The sequence below is a fragment of the Indicator indicator genome, chromosome 14 (genome assembly GCF_027791375.1).
Source record: "Indicator indicator isolate 239-I01 chromosome 14, UM_Iind_1.1, whole genome shotgun sequence".
Lineage (NCBI taxonomy): Eukaryota > Metazoa > Chordata > Aves > Piciformes > Indicatoridae > Indicator > Indicator indicator.
In genome coordinates, this window is record NC_072023.1 from 6,859,499 (window position 1) to 6,877,677 (window position 18,179).

The window sequence follows — 18,179 nt, forward strand, 5'->3', positions numbered from 1 at the left end:
CTGGCCACGCTGCCTCCTGCCCACTATGCAGCGGACCCCCCTTTACACACAGCAGTCTCCCCCAGCCCCGGGGATGCCCCGCACGGGGACAGCTGCTCTCATCCCTTCTCCGTTTGGGTGCGTTTTGCCCTAAATGATTGCAGTTTGAATCAGTGCCTTGCATGAGGGGTGCTCAGGGATGAGAGCCCCCAGGGGAGGAGAGATTAAGGAAAGGGAGCATAGCCACGCCGTTGATTGAGCCGGGCTGTGCACCATTATCTCCAGGTGTGCTTATATGGCCTTTTAATGCTCAGGAAAGCTAGTGGGAATTTGATTTAAACAGGAAAGCAGAGGATGCTCAGGCTCCCTCCAGGATAGCAGCAGGAACTGACCACACAAGCCCAGCAGAAGAGGGAGGTTTGGATCTGGGCTGTTCACAGGTACTGGTGAAGTGACAGTCTAATGCCCTGCCAGCTGCCCCAAAGCTCAGATGAGCATAAAGGGGGCTGCCAAGACCCCATACCCATCTGCAACACAATCTCCAGGCTGAAAGAGCAAATCCCTCGGGTCTGGTGAGCTGCAGGGTACCTGCACAGAGGGAGGATTTACCAGCATGAATCCCCACCACCACCACCAGCCCTGGGATTAATCTTAAACACAATGTCCATATGCAGCCAGCCCCACCAGGACCCTGTGAGCTGTATCTGCCCTCTAACAGTGACAGCTGGGGGGGGGGGGCCCTGATCCTGCTTGCCCGTGCCGCAGCATAAATGAAAAATAAGCCCTTGCTTTGAGCTGATTTTCTCCTGATTCCTCTGGATGTCATTTGGGTTTGAATCCATCCACCTCTGGGAGGCTGGGAGCTCGGAAATCTCGACTTCTGAATGCCTGCAATTATGATCATAATGGTAAAGGCACATATGCTTCTGTGTGCTCTATAAGCTGTTATGAGGCATGGTTGCTGTTTTACAGCCGTTTTACAGCCACAGCATCAAGCACAGGCAGGGGAATAAAATCCTTGTACACACTGGGCTGGAAATAGGGTGGTTGGGGGCTGCTCTGGGCTCTGCTACTTGCATCCCTGTGTCCCCTCCCAGATAATTCAACTTCACCCTACTTTGACAGATTCTTCTCAGTGGTGCCCAGTGACAAGACAAGGGGCAATGGAAGTGGACAAACTGGAACACAGGAGGTTCAACATAAACATAAGGGGAAAATGTTTCATTTTGCGGGTATCAGAGCACTTGAACAGAGTACCCAGAGAGGTTGTGGAATCTCCTTCTCTGGAGGCATTCGATACTTTCCTGGATGTGTTCCTGTGTGGTTTACTCTAGGTGATCCTGCTCTAGCAGGGTGATTGGACTAGATGGTCTTCAAAGGTCCCTTCCAACCCCTACCATTCTGTGATTCTGTGATCACTGATGCCAGAAGCCCAAGATGTCCTTTGGGTTCCCTCATCTGCTGAACCCATGAGGACATGCAGAGGGGAGCAGCATCTTACTGCATTTTAGCCCAGCACCTGACCCTGGAGATCCCTCAGCCCAGTCTTAGACAATGAGTCTGGGAAAACACAGGAGTTCCCAGTGGGATGCTGATGGTCAAAGACATTTTCCCCATAGTGAAGAGAAATAGAAGGACAGCCTCTTCCCTGGCTCTACCTCTAGCTGGGACTGCAGCAGCTTCAGTAGATGAAAGCTTGGAGTGAAGCAGGTTTCTCCAGGGTGCCCTGGGGGTTGGGGAGGTGTGGGGAATGCCAGTGCCCCATGTACTCCCAGGGACGTATAAGGATCTCTGCTTTTTCCTCTGCTTCCAGGCAGGGGACAGCGTTGCAGTGCGTGCTGGAAGCTCTTCCTGACAGCCTTCCTTCGCCTTCAGCTCTTCCCAGCTGATGATGTCGGGCTGATTTGCAAGCGGCAAAGCCCACTCTGGCAGTGCTCCTCAGCACACGGGCAGGAGATGTCGGCTGACAGGAGCCCTCCTGCAAAAACACAGCTCTTCAGCGTGGGGCATCCACCCCACAGCAGCACCCTTTCCTCTGTTTGCCCCTTGGGCTGTGGGCTAGCTCGGTCCTGCAAGGCAAAAATCACTTTCTGGAGCAAATGTCTCTGATTCCCTGCCTCTAGAAGGGGCTCCCTGGGTAGTTCTGGGGCTCCAATCACCCACCTCTGGCTTTCTCCAGGAGTTGATTCCACCCCAAAGCATTTTTACAATTGGAGAGGCTTCCACGGCTTTGCTTCTCATTGTCGATGGTGATGGCTCCCTCCTCCTAGGGAAGGGTCTGGCAGCTCTGCCTGGCTTGCACCCCTGCAATCAGTGAGGATCTGGGTCTTTTGGGCTGTCTGGCTGTGACAGAAAGAATCTCCAGATTGCTGTGCCCTGCCAGAAACAATCTGTTTACTGTGTCAACACTGGGTGTATCCCTTTCCACTCAGTGTTGAGCTGCCCATATCCTACTTCTGCAGGCGCAGAGGCACCCTTCTGCAGTCCGGGTGGCATTGTCACTGCAGGGGATATTTCTGTGATAGCCTCCAAGGTTCATGGCCAAAGCCTGCTGGAGCTCCACTCTCACATCCCCAACCCCAGAAGTGCTAGCAAATGTTGCAAGCACATCCTTCATTTTTTTTTCTCAGGAGGTCTCTGTTGATGTGGATTTTCCTGCATATTCTTGCTGCTGATTCTCAGTAGGTGAGAGGTGTCAGTTCCAGGCTAGAGGATTTCCTTCCCTCAGCCCCCTCTCTTTTGGGATGTAGTTAGTGGCCCTGTCATTGATTTGATGAAGAGGAGCTGATGGCTCAGCGGGGCTGCAGGCTCCAGCCCGCAGATGCCAGTGCTGCACAGAGCCAGCCCCTGCTGGGTCTTGCCCTGTGCACCAGGGATGTGCCAAGGGGGTGGTCCTCCACACCATGTCCTTGGATCTGGTTTCCTTCTGGGTAGATGCAGGCAGATAATGCCTGCAAGTGGTGCTTTCTCCCTCCCTCTCACTCCCAGAGACCCTTTGAATCAGCTGCTTCACACTCAGTAAACATCCTCTCTCCCTTAAAACCATTCCCTTTCTCCCAGGTCACACCAAACAACCATTTTCCAGCAAACTCCTCAATTTTTGGCTAGTTTTTCACTCAGCCTGCTAACAGCCTGCTAAAGCCTCCAGGCTCCCAGGGAGGTTCTGCTCACACGCATGTCGGGAGCAATCGCCTGGTTCCTGGGAAATGATTGCTGGCATTACCTGGGCAGAGAGCAAACTTTGCTTGCACAGCTTCTCTCAAGGCCTGCACTGCTGTTGGCTATTAGTGCTAACGACCCCCAGGTCTGCCACTTCCAGCTGATGGGGCTTTTAATCAGAGAGCCCCTCCGAGAGTCAGGGAAAGTGTGGCTTTTGGAGATGTGTCTTTTCTTCCACCTCACTGGCTTTTTATCTCTTTTGGGAAGCTCTGGAGGCTGCAAGCTACCTTACCTAATGGATTTCTATTAGGCTGCAGCACTGGGGGCCTATCGGACACATCCCAGGCTCCAGCTGCTCTCCTTATCCATGTTTTCAATGATTTTGGCTTTTGCCAGCTTCCAGATGGGAAGCGGCTGGGGGCCTGCAGGCCCCAGGCTTGGTGACTGAGAAGGGGATATTTTATCCCCTAAATCCCTCCTGCAGCAAAACACAGCAGCGTTTCACCTTCACGAGGGGGGAAGCTGTTTGTGCAAAGCTCTGACCTGAAGCATCGAGGCAATGCAATGCACAGAGAGGATGATGATGGTGCGTTTCATTCCCTGTTGTGGCACATGGAACAACACTTTCTCACCTGAGCAGCTCATGATGACCAGCTCTGGCTTCGTGAGCCTGTGGGAGGCTGTTCAAGCTCTCAGCCAAGGCAGGTGCCTCTGCAGGAGCTCCACATCAATGTGAGACCCTCAGCTTACAAGTGGACAGGTAAGAGATGTGTCCCAAGGACAGGCTGGTCCACCTGGGAGGGATTCAGCATTGGTCCAAAGGAGGCATTTCGAGGGAGCTGCACTTCCATGACCCATTTAATGCCACCTCCCTCACTACAATGTCCTTTTGTATCACTGCTTCCAATGTCCTTTTGTATCTCTTGCTTAGAGGCCTGAGATCCTGTGTCAGCACTGTGCAGCCCAGAGGCAGCCCCATCCCCTAGACTGAGACACCAACAGGGCAAGGCAGAATGAGGCAGTATCCAGCATCTTTCTCCCAGAGCATGGAGGAAATGATTTCCACAAGTGGAAAGTGGGTGATGCTGGATCTGCTGCCCTTCCCTGGTGCATGTTGTAGGACTGTCCAGAGAGGATGAGGATGAGCTCCCACGTGTTGCCATCCCTGGCCTTGGACACCCTTGTCCTGGACTGCACAACGTGCCAGTGCTGGGAGAGGGGCTTGATGATGCCTGTTTCTCTACCCTACTCTTGCTGCAAAGTCTTCAGAGCAGGGAAAGCAAATTCCACCCTTCTGAGGAAGGAACATGGCAGTGTGAATTAATGTCATCTTTATGGATGGCACCAACCAGAGAGCAGAGCAGTGAGTCCATGTCACCCAGAGAGGCCCAGCCTTTGAAGCTCAAACAAGGGTTGTTCAGTGACTTGCTAAATATCATAGCTCTGGGGATGCCCCAGTAGCCCTCAGTTTGGCCCATCCTGCACATCCCCCCTGCGCAGTTCCCCTCTGACACTCCCAGAGGTCTGGGGCTGCTGCTCTCTCCTCTTCCCTGCATGGTCCCCAGCTGTGGGGCTGCGGGAGGGCATCCCACCGTGCCAGGCACGGTACCCCACTGCCCAGCACACACCGGTCTCACACTGCAACGTGCCAGGCTGCCGCCCCGCAGCCCCCACCAGGCGGGGGGTGTCTGCCAACAGGAGGATGGGGGGGATTGCTTAGGTGGACAGCGTGGGGCGGGTGCCACGCGTGCCCGGCTGCCTGCCTCGGCAGTCCGACGGGGAGGGCGGGCGTCCTGCCTCCCGGTGGCGGCTTGAAGCCTGGCAGAGGACTTGGTGAAGGACCTTCTCCGGTTTCCTCGGGAGGCTGCCAGGCGGCGGGGGAGCCGAGCCCCCCGCTCCTCGCTGGCCGCGCCGGATCCCTCCCCCATCCTTCCTCCTCCTCCTTCTCCTCCTCCTCCTCCTGCTCCTCCCGCTCCTCTCGCCTGGTGCGAAGGCTTTCGCTGCTTTCCCCTTTTTTTTCCTGTCGTCTCTCCTCCGCGGAGCGCGGTGCCGGGAGGCGCGGGCAGAGGCGCGGGGATGGGGCGGCCGCCTGTCCCCCGCCAGCCTGCCCGCTCCCGTTGCCTGCCGCCGCGTCCCCTCCCCGGCCGGCGGGAGGGGACGGCTCTCTCCCGCCGCCCGCCTCGCCTCCCGCTCTGAATTTCTGCCCGTCCGCCGATCTGGGGAGAGGCGGGGAGAGGGCTCGTCCCCTCGCACTTTTCCCACCCCATAATTCTTTTTTTTTCCTACCCTCTCTTTTACCTTCCTCCCTATCACCTTCCCTCTCCCCCCCAACCCTCTCCCCCCCAACCGCCGCTTCTCAGCCCGTTTCTTCTCCACGGGATCTCTTCGGCGGCCATGCGTCCGGTCCCGGGCGAGAGGCTCTAACTCGCCCCCTCGCCCGAATGGCCCCCCGGAGCCGCGGGCGGATGGAGCCGAGCTACGTCGTGGGTATCTGCTGCTTGGTGCTGCTGGAGCCGGGCCGGGTGTGGAGTGGCGAGCCCAGCACCGGGGGGCCCGGTGAGAACGGGAACAGCAGCCAGGCACCGGCGGTGGAGTCCACGGCCCCCGCGCCTACCGGCGAGGCACCAGCTGGGGGAGATCGCTGCCGCGGTTACTACGACGTGATGGGGCAGTGGGACCCGCCGTTCAACTGCAACGCCGGCATCTACCAGTACTGCTGCGGGACCTGTGGGTACCGCTTCTGCTGCCAGGTCAAGCCCAGACGGCTGGACCAGAGCGGCTGCTCCAACTATGACACCCCCAATTGGGTCAACACGGGCCAGCCACCTGCCCGGGTGGATGAGACCCCCGAGGACCCCGCTCGAGACAAGACCAACATGATCGTCTACATCATCTGTGGTGTGGTGGCCATCATGGTGCTGGTGGGCATCTTCACCAAGCTGGGCCTGGAGAAGGCACAGGGTCCGCAGACAGAGATGAACGTCTCCAGGTAAAGGGCTCCGGTTTCCCCCACCTGCCCTGCTTGATCCTCCCATGGGTGGCAGCCCCCTGCATAGGGTGAGCCCTGGCTTCACGCTGAGGATGCCAAGAGTGTGAGGTCCCTGGAACCCCCAACCCAGCATGCTGAGACACCAAGAGGGTGGATGGCTGTAGCCCCTCAACCTGTCCTAGCAGGGAGGGCTGCCAGCCAGGACAGCCTCCACACAAGGGGTCCTCATACACCCATCCCCTCTCAAAATGACCTGCTCCATCCCTTGAGGAGGCTTGCCCTGGCTCAGGAAAGCCACCCAGTAGGGTGGATGAAAAGCAAGCTACAGGATGTGGCTCCCCCCCTTAAAGTCAAAGATGTGGTTTCCACTGTGTGGGGAAGGCGAGATTCAGTCCAACTGTGAGTGAGGTGACTCAGGACTGCAGTCCCCTTGGGCTCAGCTTCACTGGCAGGGCAGTGGGAGAGGAGACAGGAAAGAGAGCTCTGCCGTGTGTGTGTGCAGGGGCGTGTGTGTGTGCAGGGGCGTGCATGGCTGCCTGCCTCTGTACAGCAGGGTGGGACATAGCCCTTCCAGAGTGGGACCAGGTTGCACAGCCCCTGGGGCTCAACCTCCAGTGGAAAGTTGGGCAGCCTCCACTCCTGGCCCTCACACCCTGTGGCTCCAGCTGCTGTCTTATTATCCCTCTGCTGGGGCTGAGTGCAAGGCTCACAGAGGGAGGCTGGCACACCAGGCACACTTTGGCACTGCAGACCCCCTGCGCTGCCCCCAGACCCCTCCTGGCTCCTGCAGTTGTTGGTGCTTTTTCCCTTCTCCCTCCCACACTGTTCCTGGCTCCAGACAGATGCTTCTCACCCCATTTCAGCCTCCCCCTTCCCTGGCTTCTGGCACTTAGTTGTCATGAGTGGCCAGGCCTCAGCCACACAGGGTGCACTGAGAGCTTCCCTGGGGCCGCAGAGTTGTATGTCAGACATTGGAACACACAGGAATAGGCAGGAGGGGTATGTGACCCCCTGGCCTGGGATGGAGAGGGGCAGGGCCAGGCAGAGTCAGGCAGGGTGTGGCAGGGCAAGGCAGGACATGCAGGCAGGGGAGGGCACGGCTGGTGGCCTCAACTACAGAGCCTCGCTTTTCCCCTGGTGTTGTGTTGTACAGCTCCTCTGCTTAGGTAGGTTTTTCCTCTCCCTCATTTTTTTTAAATTTCTTTTTTTTTAATCCCTAACCATCACATACAATGAATTTAACACTTGGGAGCAGCTGCCAGCAGCTTCAGCATCCCCGGTGCAGCTCTGACCCTGTGGCTGTGGCTCTGGCTCAGAGCTGGCCCCCCTCAGCCTCTCCCTGGTTCACACACAACGCACATGTGTGCACATGTGTGCCCAGGGGCAGAGCTAAAGCAGGTTCACCAAGGTGGCTGTGCCGTGCTTGTGCCATGGGTGCCCCGAATCAAAGGGGCAGCGATGGAGAGGACACCTGGCAAGGGCTGCAGGAGCAAAGAGAGAAGCCAAGGGCTGAGCCGAATCCAGCACCTTGCTGAGCAGAGGGATGCAGATTCTACTTTGCATCTTCCCAGTGAGGACATCAAGCCTGGTGATAACTCCATTTTTATGCCATTTTGGTTAGGGATTTTAGCTTTAAAATAACCCCAAAGCAGGGCTGGAGGCAATGATTTCACTGGGACATGGTGGGAGCTGCCCTGCTTGCACGCCCCCTGCACAGGGACCCTCACTGCTTCTTCAGGGGGTCCTGTTTCCCCCTGCCCAACTGGGGCTTGGGCAGCCACTGGGTGCTGCATCCTAAATCTGGACCCACTGCACCCCATCCCTAGATTTGCCTTACTCCTTGCACCCACCTAGGGCAGCAGAGGCTGAGCCCCAAGCTTGGAGGAGGGCTGTATCCAGGTCTGGATGGGGGTTGCATGGCCCTCCTGAGCCCCACGAGGCAGTCTGGGGGGGATTGATGCTTTGGTGAGGAGCTCGGCTCTGTGCTGCTAGTGCCTGTGCCTCCCCCACCATGTCACCTGAGAAAGTGCTGGCACCTTGACAGGATCAATACTGCCCCTGCCAGCCTCCCGACTCCTCTTCCACTCGCCTGCCACCAAGTCTTTTTTTGGCCTCCCCCTCCACCTCCTCGGAAGGAGATACTGCACTTGGAGAGGGACCAGTCCCTGGGACACCTAGACCCAGGTCCTGAGCCCTTCTGCCATGATGAGCTGACAGCCAGGCTGCTGCTACTCACTGTGGGGCTGTTTGCTGCTGGTAGCCTCAATTCTGTGCCACCAGAGCCATGTGTTTCCCCATGTCCCACTCCCTTTTGTGCAAGCTCAAACTTTCCCAGTGACTTTGGGGAGGCTGATGCTTTTTCTCTGTAAAGCCACATATCTTTCAGGCACTGGCATACAGGCTAGGGAAAGGTGAGTTTTCCTCGCCTGCCGTTGTGGAACAAAATCAGAAGGGTACCTCGATCAGTACAGAAGTCAAGAGAGCTCTTGGCATCTCCTGTGTCCTGCATAAGCCGCAAGCAGCTCTGGTTCTGTGGGGACAGTGACTGGCAAGCCAGAGCAGGGCAGGAGTGGTGCATTGGGTATGGGTAGAGGCAAAGCACCAGGCCAGAGTGGCCTCCCAGGTGCTGAGCTTAAGGAGACAGTGTCAGTGGCTGGGTACATGGCATGGGCATCTGAAAAGGGATGCTGTCACCTCCACCCCATGGTGTGCCTGGTCATCCCAGGCAATCCATTTCATCTTGGCACCTCTGAGAGAGAGGGATTATTTCTACCTGCCTCACTCCAGTACCCATGCATGGCCCAAAGCATGGGCAGTGCCATCTCACCTCCCTTACGGCATCTCAGGTAGGAGCTTCTCATTTGCTCCTCAGGCACCGCATTGTGGCCTTGGGCCAGCTCCATGTTGCACGGCCGTCTTGGTAACCATTCCCATCCCTCCTTCCTGCTGGGTTTTTTCCATTTCTGGGGAGTGCTGCCTGCTGCCCTGGACAGCTCCCCCCACCGCTGCTTGCAGGCTTCCCAAATGAAGGGGGAAAGTCAACCACTTCTGGACCTCCAGATGTTCATCACAGTCTTGATCTGAGCCCAGGAAGAGTGACTAGGACCAGAAACCCTACTAGCTTCCCCCAGATGGAGACACCTGAGCCCTTATTCAGTGTGTCCTGAGACCCTCATGCCTCAGCAGCCTCCAACAGAGCTTCTCCCTTCAGCTTTGGCTACCGGTCCACCTAGAGAAGCAGGCAGCCAAGCAGTTGCCACTACCTGGTGCCTCCTCCCCTCCTCACTCGCCTTCCTCCTGCAGGGCCTTATGGCAGCTCCTGCAAACCCCTCTCCTTCCTGCTCAGCTCATGCTTGGCACCCGTTCCCGGCACTCGCTCAGCCTGGCCAAACCCTGCATTGAGTCAGGAACACCTGCCCATGTTTTTCTTCAGGCCTTGGATCCCCAAGGACATCAGATCTTTGGGGGCCGCTGGGATCTGGCTGTGCCCATTGCATGAGAGCAAGCACACCCCCTGCACCTCCCTCTGACACCTCCTGGTGGGGCACTGCAGTTTACAGCTGGGGTGAACATCCCTAGGGGAAGAGCTGGATGAGGAGCAGCCTCTCACCGGCAGTGGGAATGCTGGAGAGGGGCAAAACAGATGATGGGAGCAGGTGCCCTGGCAGCTGCAGTAGCCAAGCCCCCAGTATTGGATTTTTACTCTCTGGGTCCCCCTGTACTATTTGGAGGTACCAAAACCCAGCCTCCCTGTGTGTTTGACTGCACCAAGTGCTTCTCTGGTCATGTTCCCATCCATAGCCCTGCCTGTGGTTGTTGTCCACAGTAGCAGGTGGCAGTGAGGAGGTGTTAGCAAGCAGCAAGTTGTGGTGTGAACAAGAGAGGGGACACGGATCCATCAGGCAGGGAAACCCTGTTCCTGGACTGGACACAGTGTGCAGGCAGCTGGGCTCGCTCCCATTGCCCACTGCTTTGCCTAAGCTCTGTTACCTGCTGCTGCAACTCCAGTTGTGCAAAGGCACCTTGCTACTCCCAAACCTTCCTGAGTACCCCTGAGCGTCCTAGCCCCGCTAGGCAGGTGTGCCCCAAGCAGATGTGCTGTATGCCATGGGAAATGTCCCCCCTGCCAGGAGGTGAAGGCGATGCTGATACTGGGTGTGAAGGCAGAGTGGCCCGCCAGGATGCCAGTCCACCCACAGCATGCCACACATCTCCTCCTCCACCATGCCTCTGCTTCAAACCTCACCACCCCACTCAGCTGGTGGCTGTCACCTTCTGTGTTCCTCCAAGGGTTCACTCCATCTCAGGCCAGTGTCACTTCAGCCATCGTTCCATCATCTCTGCTCTCCTCTGGAGGCTCCACTCATGTCTCCTGCCATTGCTCTCTGTTCCCTTGCCCAGGATTTGCAGACTTTTTCCTGTTGGGCTTGTGTGTCCCAAAAGTGGGCCTGGGGACATCCATTCCCTGCACCAGCAGCTCCCCTCAGGGATAGCTCAGGAGCACTGAGCACTGGGTACCAGCTCCTGCTGTGGAGCTTTCTTAGCATCCATTGTCACTGCTCCTAGATCTGCCTCTTCACTTGATCTCAAGGCTTACACCAAACTGGTTTGGGGAACCTTGGTTGCATCTGCCGGCAGAACTAGGCTGGCCACAGAGGTGGCTGCACAGCTGCATGGATGAGGCTGTGCTCAGTCAAGCTGAGTGGCAAACAGCCTTCACAAACAGCCTGATGCACTCAGCAGTAGTAGCCACGGTGGAGGATAGAGACCTCAGTGGTGCTGCTCGTTAGTGTTTTGTTGCAGACAAGCAGTGAAGGTTTAAAACTGCATCTGCCCTGTGTTCTCCACCTGAACCCCAGAGCCATTTTGGTTCCACAAACTGCTGGGTCACAGGATCACAGGATGTCAGGGGTTGGAAGGACCCAAAGAGATCATCAGGTCCAACACCCCTGCCAGAGCAGGACCAGGATGACTTAAGAAGATGCAGCCTGACCTTATCCAAGTCCCCCAGGCATGGGAGCAGGCTGGGGCTCATAAGCCCCCCTCAAAGCAACATACAGTGAGAGAGCAGCTCCTCACCATAGCGTCACACTTCAGGTCCACCTCCTCCCCACTGTACCACTTGGAGACAAGGAGGGTGGTGCAGCCCCCAGGGGCCCTGCTGGCAGCCTTGGCTGGTGGCACAGCTTGTGGTACAAGGTGGAGGGTCTGAGTCCAGGTGTTGCCAGCACTGAAGGCTCATGTATGCTTCTCACCTTAGCAAAACAATTCATTAAGAGCTGCTCATGCCCTATTGCTATCGTCCACACAACCCTGGGAGGCTGGCACGGAGAGAGAGGTGGATTTATCTGGAGAGGAAGTCACAAAGCAAGGATTGCTCAGGCTTCATAAATAGACCCAAGGAGAAAAAAAAAATTAGGTCAAATCACATTGAACTTCCCAGTGAAACAAGCCTGTTTGAGTGCTGGGCCCCAGGGACAAGCAGCAGCCAGTGGGGAGGGGGACAGCAAGCAGTGCACCCTGGGGAAGGTGGCAGCTGACAGGGCAGCAGCTCCTTGGGTTGACAGCCTGAGTCCACAGCTTCAGGGGACATGCCTTCCCCCCAGCCCCGCCTGGCTACAGCCCACCACCCACCCACGCTTGTGCCTAGAGCTTCTCTGGGTGCAGGTGCCAAAGGAGCCTGTCTGGGCTCAGAGTTGGGGTCAGTCAGCTGCAGGAGGGCTCCTGTGGAGGTGCAGGGTTTGAACAGCTGCAGGGTGGAGGTGCCACAGCCTCTCCAGGCAGAGTTTAACCACACTTGCAGGGAAAAAAAAGGTAGTTTCTTCTGTTTAAACAGAATTCCTGTGTTTCAGCTTGCATCTGTCACCTCTTGTCAATATGGCACTGTCCTTGTGGCACCCTCCCTTTGGGTATTCACCTGCATTGATAAGATCCCTCTGAGCTTTCTCTTCTCCAGGCTGAACAGTCCAAGCTCTCACAACCTTTCTTCATGAGAAATGCTCTGGTCCCTTCATTGTCTTTGTGGCCCCTTCTCCAGTACGTTCGTGTCTGTCCTGTACTGGGGGAGACCAGAATGAGAGTCAGGACTCTAGATGTGGCTTCACCAGTACTGAGCAGAGGAGAAGGATCACTTTCCTTGGACAGAGCTCTCGGCAATGGTTTGCCTAATGTAGCCTGGGAGACCCATTCGATGCCTCTGCCCCAAGGGCACATTGCTGGTTCATGGGCAACTTACTTTCCACCAGGGTCTTCAGGCCCTTTTCCACCAAGCAGCTGGTCAGCCCCCAGCATGTACTGGTGCAAGGGGTTATTGTCACACAGGGATGGTCTCTGCAGGGAGAATGGCAGCTCCCCTCATCACATAGCCCTGTGTTCACAAGAGCAGGCCATTCTGTCCCAAGACTTGCAGCAGAAGGCTGGAATGCCCCTGCGCTTGCACCAGAGGTGTGCTTCCCCCTGGCATTGCTGGTGTGCCCTGTCCAGTATGGCCAGAGTGTCCTGCTCCAGCACCAGAGGTGTGCTTCCCCCTGGCATTGCTGGTGTGCCCTGTCCAGTATGGCCAGAGTGTCCTGCTCCAGCACCACCAGTGTGCCCCTCTCCAGCACTGCAGTCCCACCGCGACACAGTCAGTGCCAGCGCGTCGCGGTGGGACTGCAGCATCTCTGTCCATGAATGTTAAACAAAATAGAGCTTTATCTTACGTAATAGTCTTTAATGTTTAATGCTGCTACTTACAAGGAGGGCATTAGGCAGGCACAGCGCATGCACCGGAGGGCTGCCACTCGCTCATCCTCATCCCCAAAGAGGCTCAAGTGGCCTCTCTAATCCCTTCCTCGGGGTCTTCTCTGCTTTGAAGGGTCTTGAGTGGAGGTGTGGCCTCCTCTCCCTCCTTCATCCGGCTCTCACTTCAGCCATAGGTTTGGGTTCCTCTGGCTCAGTTCATCACACCCTTGCAGCAGGCTCCAAGCCATGCATCTCCTTTGTCCCCCTCGCCTGCTTAGACTCCCAGCCACTGGAGGGCTCAGCTCCACCCAGACCCTGATGGGTTTTTTTGGCAGGGCCTCTCCAACCTCTGTCCAAGAGCTGAGTTGGAAGCCAGGGTGCACTCCTTGCTTCCAGCAGCCATTTCCTAGTCCCAGCTTGCTCACCTCTGCCCCCAAAGAGCAGGGTTCAGGGCTGAGATACATTGGTCAGTCCATTGGAGTGGGCTATTGCTCTAATGGCCCTTCACCCTCTCCCCAGGACGCTGACGGATCTCCTGAAGCAGCCAGGCCATGGCCCCTCCGAGCACATGGACGGCCTCATGGGAGGTGTGCAGGTCCCACTGGGTGAGGGGCTGCCCCAGGGGCCCCCCAGGAACAGCACAGGTAAGGCATCAGCACAGTGGGGAAAAATAAGCTCCCTTGGGTGAATGAAGACAGTGAGAGGACACTGCCCACAGTTAAGTCCCCTGCTTGCCTCTGTCCCCTCAGACAAACCACCCCTGAACAATGCAGTGGTCATAGCCCCCTCCCTGGGGCGGCCCCACAGCCACAACAAGCGTTTGCCACTGAGCAGCAGCCTGGCCGTGCCAGCCCCCACCTATGCTGCCTACGCCACCCTCAAGGCTGGAGGTGAGTGCCACTATCACATGGGATGGGAGGGCAGCTGGGGGTTGTGTGCCCTGTGGACCTCAAAGGCAGGTGAGGAGGGGTAGGGGGAAACAGTGCAGCCAGGACAAGCAGCCCAGTGCCCCAGGGCTCCCGGGCGGAGGTAGAGGACCTGCAGCTCCCCCATAGCGCCGGTGACCTGCTGCACTGCCCAGCTAATCAGCACACAGGATCCTACAGGGACCCACTGCGCTGCTCAGCCGTGGAATTCAGGATCCCTCACACACCCACTGCACTGCCCAGCCAGTCAGTGCTTAGGGTCACCCCCAGCCAACCTCGTGGTCAAGATCCCACCTCTCCTCAGCCAGTCAGCACCCAGGATCTCTCCCCCAGCCTCCGCAGCCGCTGCCCCGCTCGGGTTCCCATGCTGGCAGACGGAGGGTGTCCCTGTGGGGGTGACACTGCGCCCCTGTCCCCACAGAAACTGCTCCTGAGGACTTCTACAGGCGGTTCGGGGGGTCAGAAGTACCCCCTGCCAGCACCTTGTCCTTCCCTCCTGCGGAGAGCCCGGTGCTGCCCGAGGGCTGCCCCAAGGTCAAGGGTCCCAAGCTGCCGGGGGGCCCAGCCTTCCTGGGGGGCTGGGAGGGGGCCCTGCCCCGCGGCCCCCGCCGGCCTGGCCCGGCAGCCCTGCGCGGCGAGGGGCCGCCCGACGCCTTCCTGCCTGCCACGCCGCTGTACGGCCAGCCCCCCCGGCACCTCGCCACCAACAGCAAGACCGAGGTCACCGTCTGACAGCCGGCACCACCGGAGACCAGGGCCGGGGCTGTCCCCTCACCTGAGTGTCGCCGACGGCCTCCCACCGGAGCGAAGCAGCAGAGGTCTGACGGAAGCCACGACGGCTGGCCATGGAGCCAGCCTTCCTCTCCTGGGATGGGTGCTGCTGGCTCTGCTTCACCGTCCAGGAGGCGCCATGGGCCAGGCTGTTTCTCTCATTGGGACAAGTTTCAGCTGCTCGCAGCCCACCCCATGAAGAGGCTGAGCCAGGGACACGTTGGTGGAGCAGGCTGCTTAGGGGATGGAAGCTAATGACGGACACACCACAGCCCCCAGGGGTTGGAGGCACACATCCTGCTGGGACCAGGCACTCCAGCCTAGCTCCCACGGCCAGGTCGGGGAAGAGCAAGACAAAGCACTGTCCCATCACTGCCAGCAGAGCCCGAATGGCCTCCTTCCTTTCTCAGCTTCCCCTTTCTCACTGCCCCAGCCTCCACCTTGTCAATAAATAATGCATTAAACTGTATGGCCTTGGTATGGATTGGCTGCGGGACCCCATGCTGCTCTCAACCCCCCATCCCATTTCACATGGGCAGCAGGGTGCAAAGCCCACTCCTACAGGACCCAGGGAACCCCCGCAATGGGGGACATGGTGGGGACAGAGTTTCCAGGGCCAACTGCAAAACCCTTCAAGCAGCTACATAAAAACCAAACAGATCTCCTCTGAAGTTTAATGCTTCTGACAGTTTTACCAGGGGGAGTAGAGAAACATAGATGGAGCGAAAGGACATTGTTCCAAGCAAGGTCAGGTAAAAGCTTTCCTCCCACATAGATGCTCTAAAATTGCAGGCTTCTGGCCCAGCTCTACCTTGCCTGGCTCTACTCAAGCTCTCAGCTTCTTGAGTTGCTTCCAAAGGAGGAGAGATACATCACACTTGCTCCACCAAGGGCCCACCTTCTGTTGCAAGCCACATAACCTGGAAAATACAAGCTACCTGGACAAAGAACAGCTTCTTTGAGGTGCTGGTGTGGTTGGCTGTAAGGATGTTTCAGGCTCAGCAGAGTAGCTCTCAGTGGGGTGAAGAGGACTAAGAGAAAGAGGGCAGACAGGAGGTGGTGGTAATGTTCACCTTTATTAGGTAACAGATGCTCAGGAGCCCTGGAACAGGGTTTTCAGACAGCAGATATGTTCCCTGGGGAATCTCCCCACCACCACTTGCACCTCATTTCACAAAGCACCCCTACTCCAAACTCCATGTGGATAAATATACTTTCTTCTCACAATCCATAAATCAATTTCCTCCCACCCACAAACACAAGAGGTTACAGTACATACACACACATATAAAAAAGTTGTAGGGACAGATGGGCAGCAAAATTAATAAAACAGTATAGAAAAAACAGGGCAAAGATCCTCTGCCCTGGAGGCGAGAGAAGCATGAGCAGTGCTAGGACCCTCTGTGGATCATGCCATTAGCTACCAGGGTTTCAGAAGAGCAGCCTCCCACTCCCAGCCGAGCCAGTACTCTCTGCAAATCATCCCCCAGGACTTCAGTCCACCATTACCGACCAAATGAAGCCTCAGCATCTCTGTGCTCCAGAAATCTCACTTCCTCTTTTACTAAAGCACAAAAGCTCCCACCTGTTGAACACAGATCTGAGGAAATGCAAAATAAGGTGGAGGTTCCCACAGGTAAGGAGGTTCTGTATTGTGGGAAAAGTCCACGCCTGGGAAGACAGCATGAAAGCCATTTAAGAGGAGAAAAAAGTAGGAGGATGTGATCCGCCCCCAAAAAACAGGGTCATTGATAAGCTAGGAAACTTCCCATGGGCAACTGAAACCCACACAGACCCCAGAGCTGTTCTGCACACCCAGGATACCTGCTCAAACCAGTGGCTGCCACTAGAGCATCCCCTACACTGATCAAACTCTTAAAAAAACAACCTCTCACCCCCAATGGGATGAGCTCCCCTCTGACTGCTGACACTGGGAAGAGGGGACCCCCTGCCTACCAGCAGGGTGAAAAGCACAAGATGCTGGCCATTGCAGCTGGGTGTCCACCAACTATTCCCCAAATATAAAGTGGGGCGGGGAGGGAAATATCTTCTGGTCCCCATGCTTTTGTTCACAGCTGTAGCTCAGGATCACTGCTCACAGGCTTTGCAGGGAGACTGGTTCCTCCTGGCCCCAGTTTCCATCTTGTTGAAACCATCTAACTACAAGACTAGCATAACTTGTGTTCAATTCCTGCAGTACAACAAACCCCCCTCCCAGATGCTAAGACTTCATACAAAGCGAGACAACCACCCCCCTCTCTTTTTCCCCTCATTTTGGAAGGAGCTCAAGCTGTCACACCCCTCTGCAAACGCTGGATACAGGCAGAAGGTTCTTGCAAAACAGCGCAAGTTCTGATTTTGCAGGAGTCACTGGGTTGTACTGGCCTGACTGGAGCAGGACAGGACTGGGCTGCTGCCTGCATCCAACTGTTTCTAGCTGCTGACACTGAGCACACACCAGCTACGCACCAGGAGAAAGACCAATGTCTCCCTGACCTGCCAAAGGTTGGTTTCTACATTTGCACAGGCAAGAGGGCAACCACTTTGCACTTCTTTGGAGAGATGCAATAGGAGGGGCAGAGAGAAAGAGGGCAACCCGTTCCTTCCCTGTCCCCAATCTGCCTCCCCCTCTTGGAAAGTCACAGGCAACTCAACACCTGCAAGTCAAACTGTGCTGAATAGCAATGTTTGAGAGCTGGAGACTCACACCCTGAACCAGTGACTGCCTGTCCCTGCAGGAGCTGTTGAGCAGTTGGGGAAGTGAAGGAAAAACACCTGCAGACAAGTTTTGGGACTCGGAGTTGAGTAAAATTAAGGAAAAAAAAAAAAAGTTTCTAAAAATTGTTTCTGCATCAATCAGAAGGCACCAGAGAAGCATCCACCCTTCATGCTGAGTGCAGAGCACCAGATAACCAGGAATGCCTCAGCCTTCCATGAGGCTCTGCTTGTTGTAGGCTGCCACAAACCCAGTCCTCTGCAAAAAAAAAAAAAAAACAAAAACAAAAAACCAGATGCAGCCATCACAGGAAGGAGATGGATGAAATGGAGAGGAAGGGAAATTTGCTGCATCATTCCCTACATTTCTGTAAAGCCACAAACACTCCTATAAAAAAATCCTGTATAAAAACCGTAGAGAAATTTGCTGGGCAGTACTGGCCCCAAGCGATACTCCCAGAGCGCCTCTGTGAGTTGGGTCTGAAGGGCTTCAGTTTACTGACAAGCAGCGCAAGGAAAGAGAAGTTGATGCCTCCCTTCCTCAGGAACAGCCTCAGATCTCAGCAGCCCCATGAGGCAAGGCTTGAGCAGATCCTCTGCCCTCCCCAAAGTGTTTCTCTGCACAGAGGTGTTTGAGAAGGGAACAAGGTGCCCCTGAGGACAGACATAGGATGTGCCACTTCTCTATGTCTCAAAGCTTGCAGGTTTCTCCTGCCAGCAGGGATGGGGGCTCCGGGTCAGGGCAGCACTTCCCAGCAGTCCCAGGCATGGTCACAAACCCCACAACTAGACAGAGATCTGCTCCAGTGCCTGAGAACAAGCAAGGGGACTAATAAAGCTAGACTTGGGGCAAGGTTAAAAACAAACCCAAACAAAATCAAACCCCTCCCTCTCCCACCCCATCATGATCCCACCAG

At 56.4% G+C, this 18,179-nt stretch overlaps 1 protein-coding gene across 1 annotated transcript; it reads left to right on the top strand.

Annotated features, from left to right (window-relative positions):
* The first annotated feature begins 5,579 nt into the window (after positions 1–5,579).
* SHISA8 (shisa family member 8) lies at positions 5,580–14,508 on the top strand. The gene is made up of 4 exons (XM_054387035.1): positions 5,580–6,127; positions 13,370–13,494; positions 13,600–13,740; positions 14,198–14,508. The coding sequence occupies exons 1-4, from the start codon at positions 5,580–5,582 to the stop codon at positions 14,506–14,508; spliced, it is 1,125 nt and encodes a 374-aa protein (XP_054243010.1).
* The last annotated feature ends 3,671 nt before the right edge of the window (positions 14,509–18,179 follow it).

Bases quoted from the DNA above. Each gene is read 5' to 3' on its own strand.
- SHISA8 (XM_054387035.1), top strand. From the start codon at position 5,580: ATGGCCCCCCGGAGCCGCGGGCGGATGGAGCCGAGCTACGTCGTGGGT. The intron at 6,128-13,369 runs GTAAAGGGCTCC...CCCTCTCCCCAG, and splicing joins ACAGAGATGAACGTCTCCAG to GACGCTGACGGATCTCCTGA. The intron at 13,741-14,197 runs GTGAGTGCCACT...CTGTCCCCACAG, and splicing joins CGCCACCCTCAAGGCTGGAG to AAACTGCTCCTGAGGACTTC.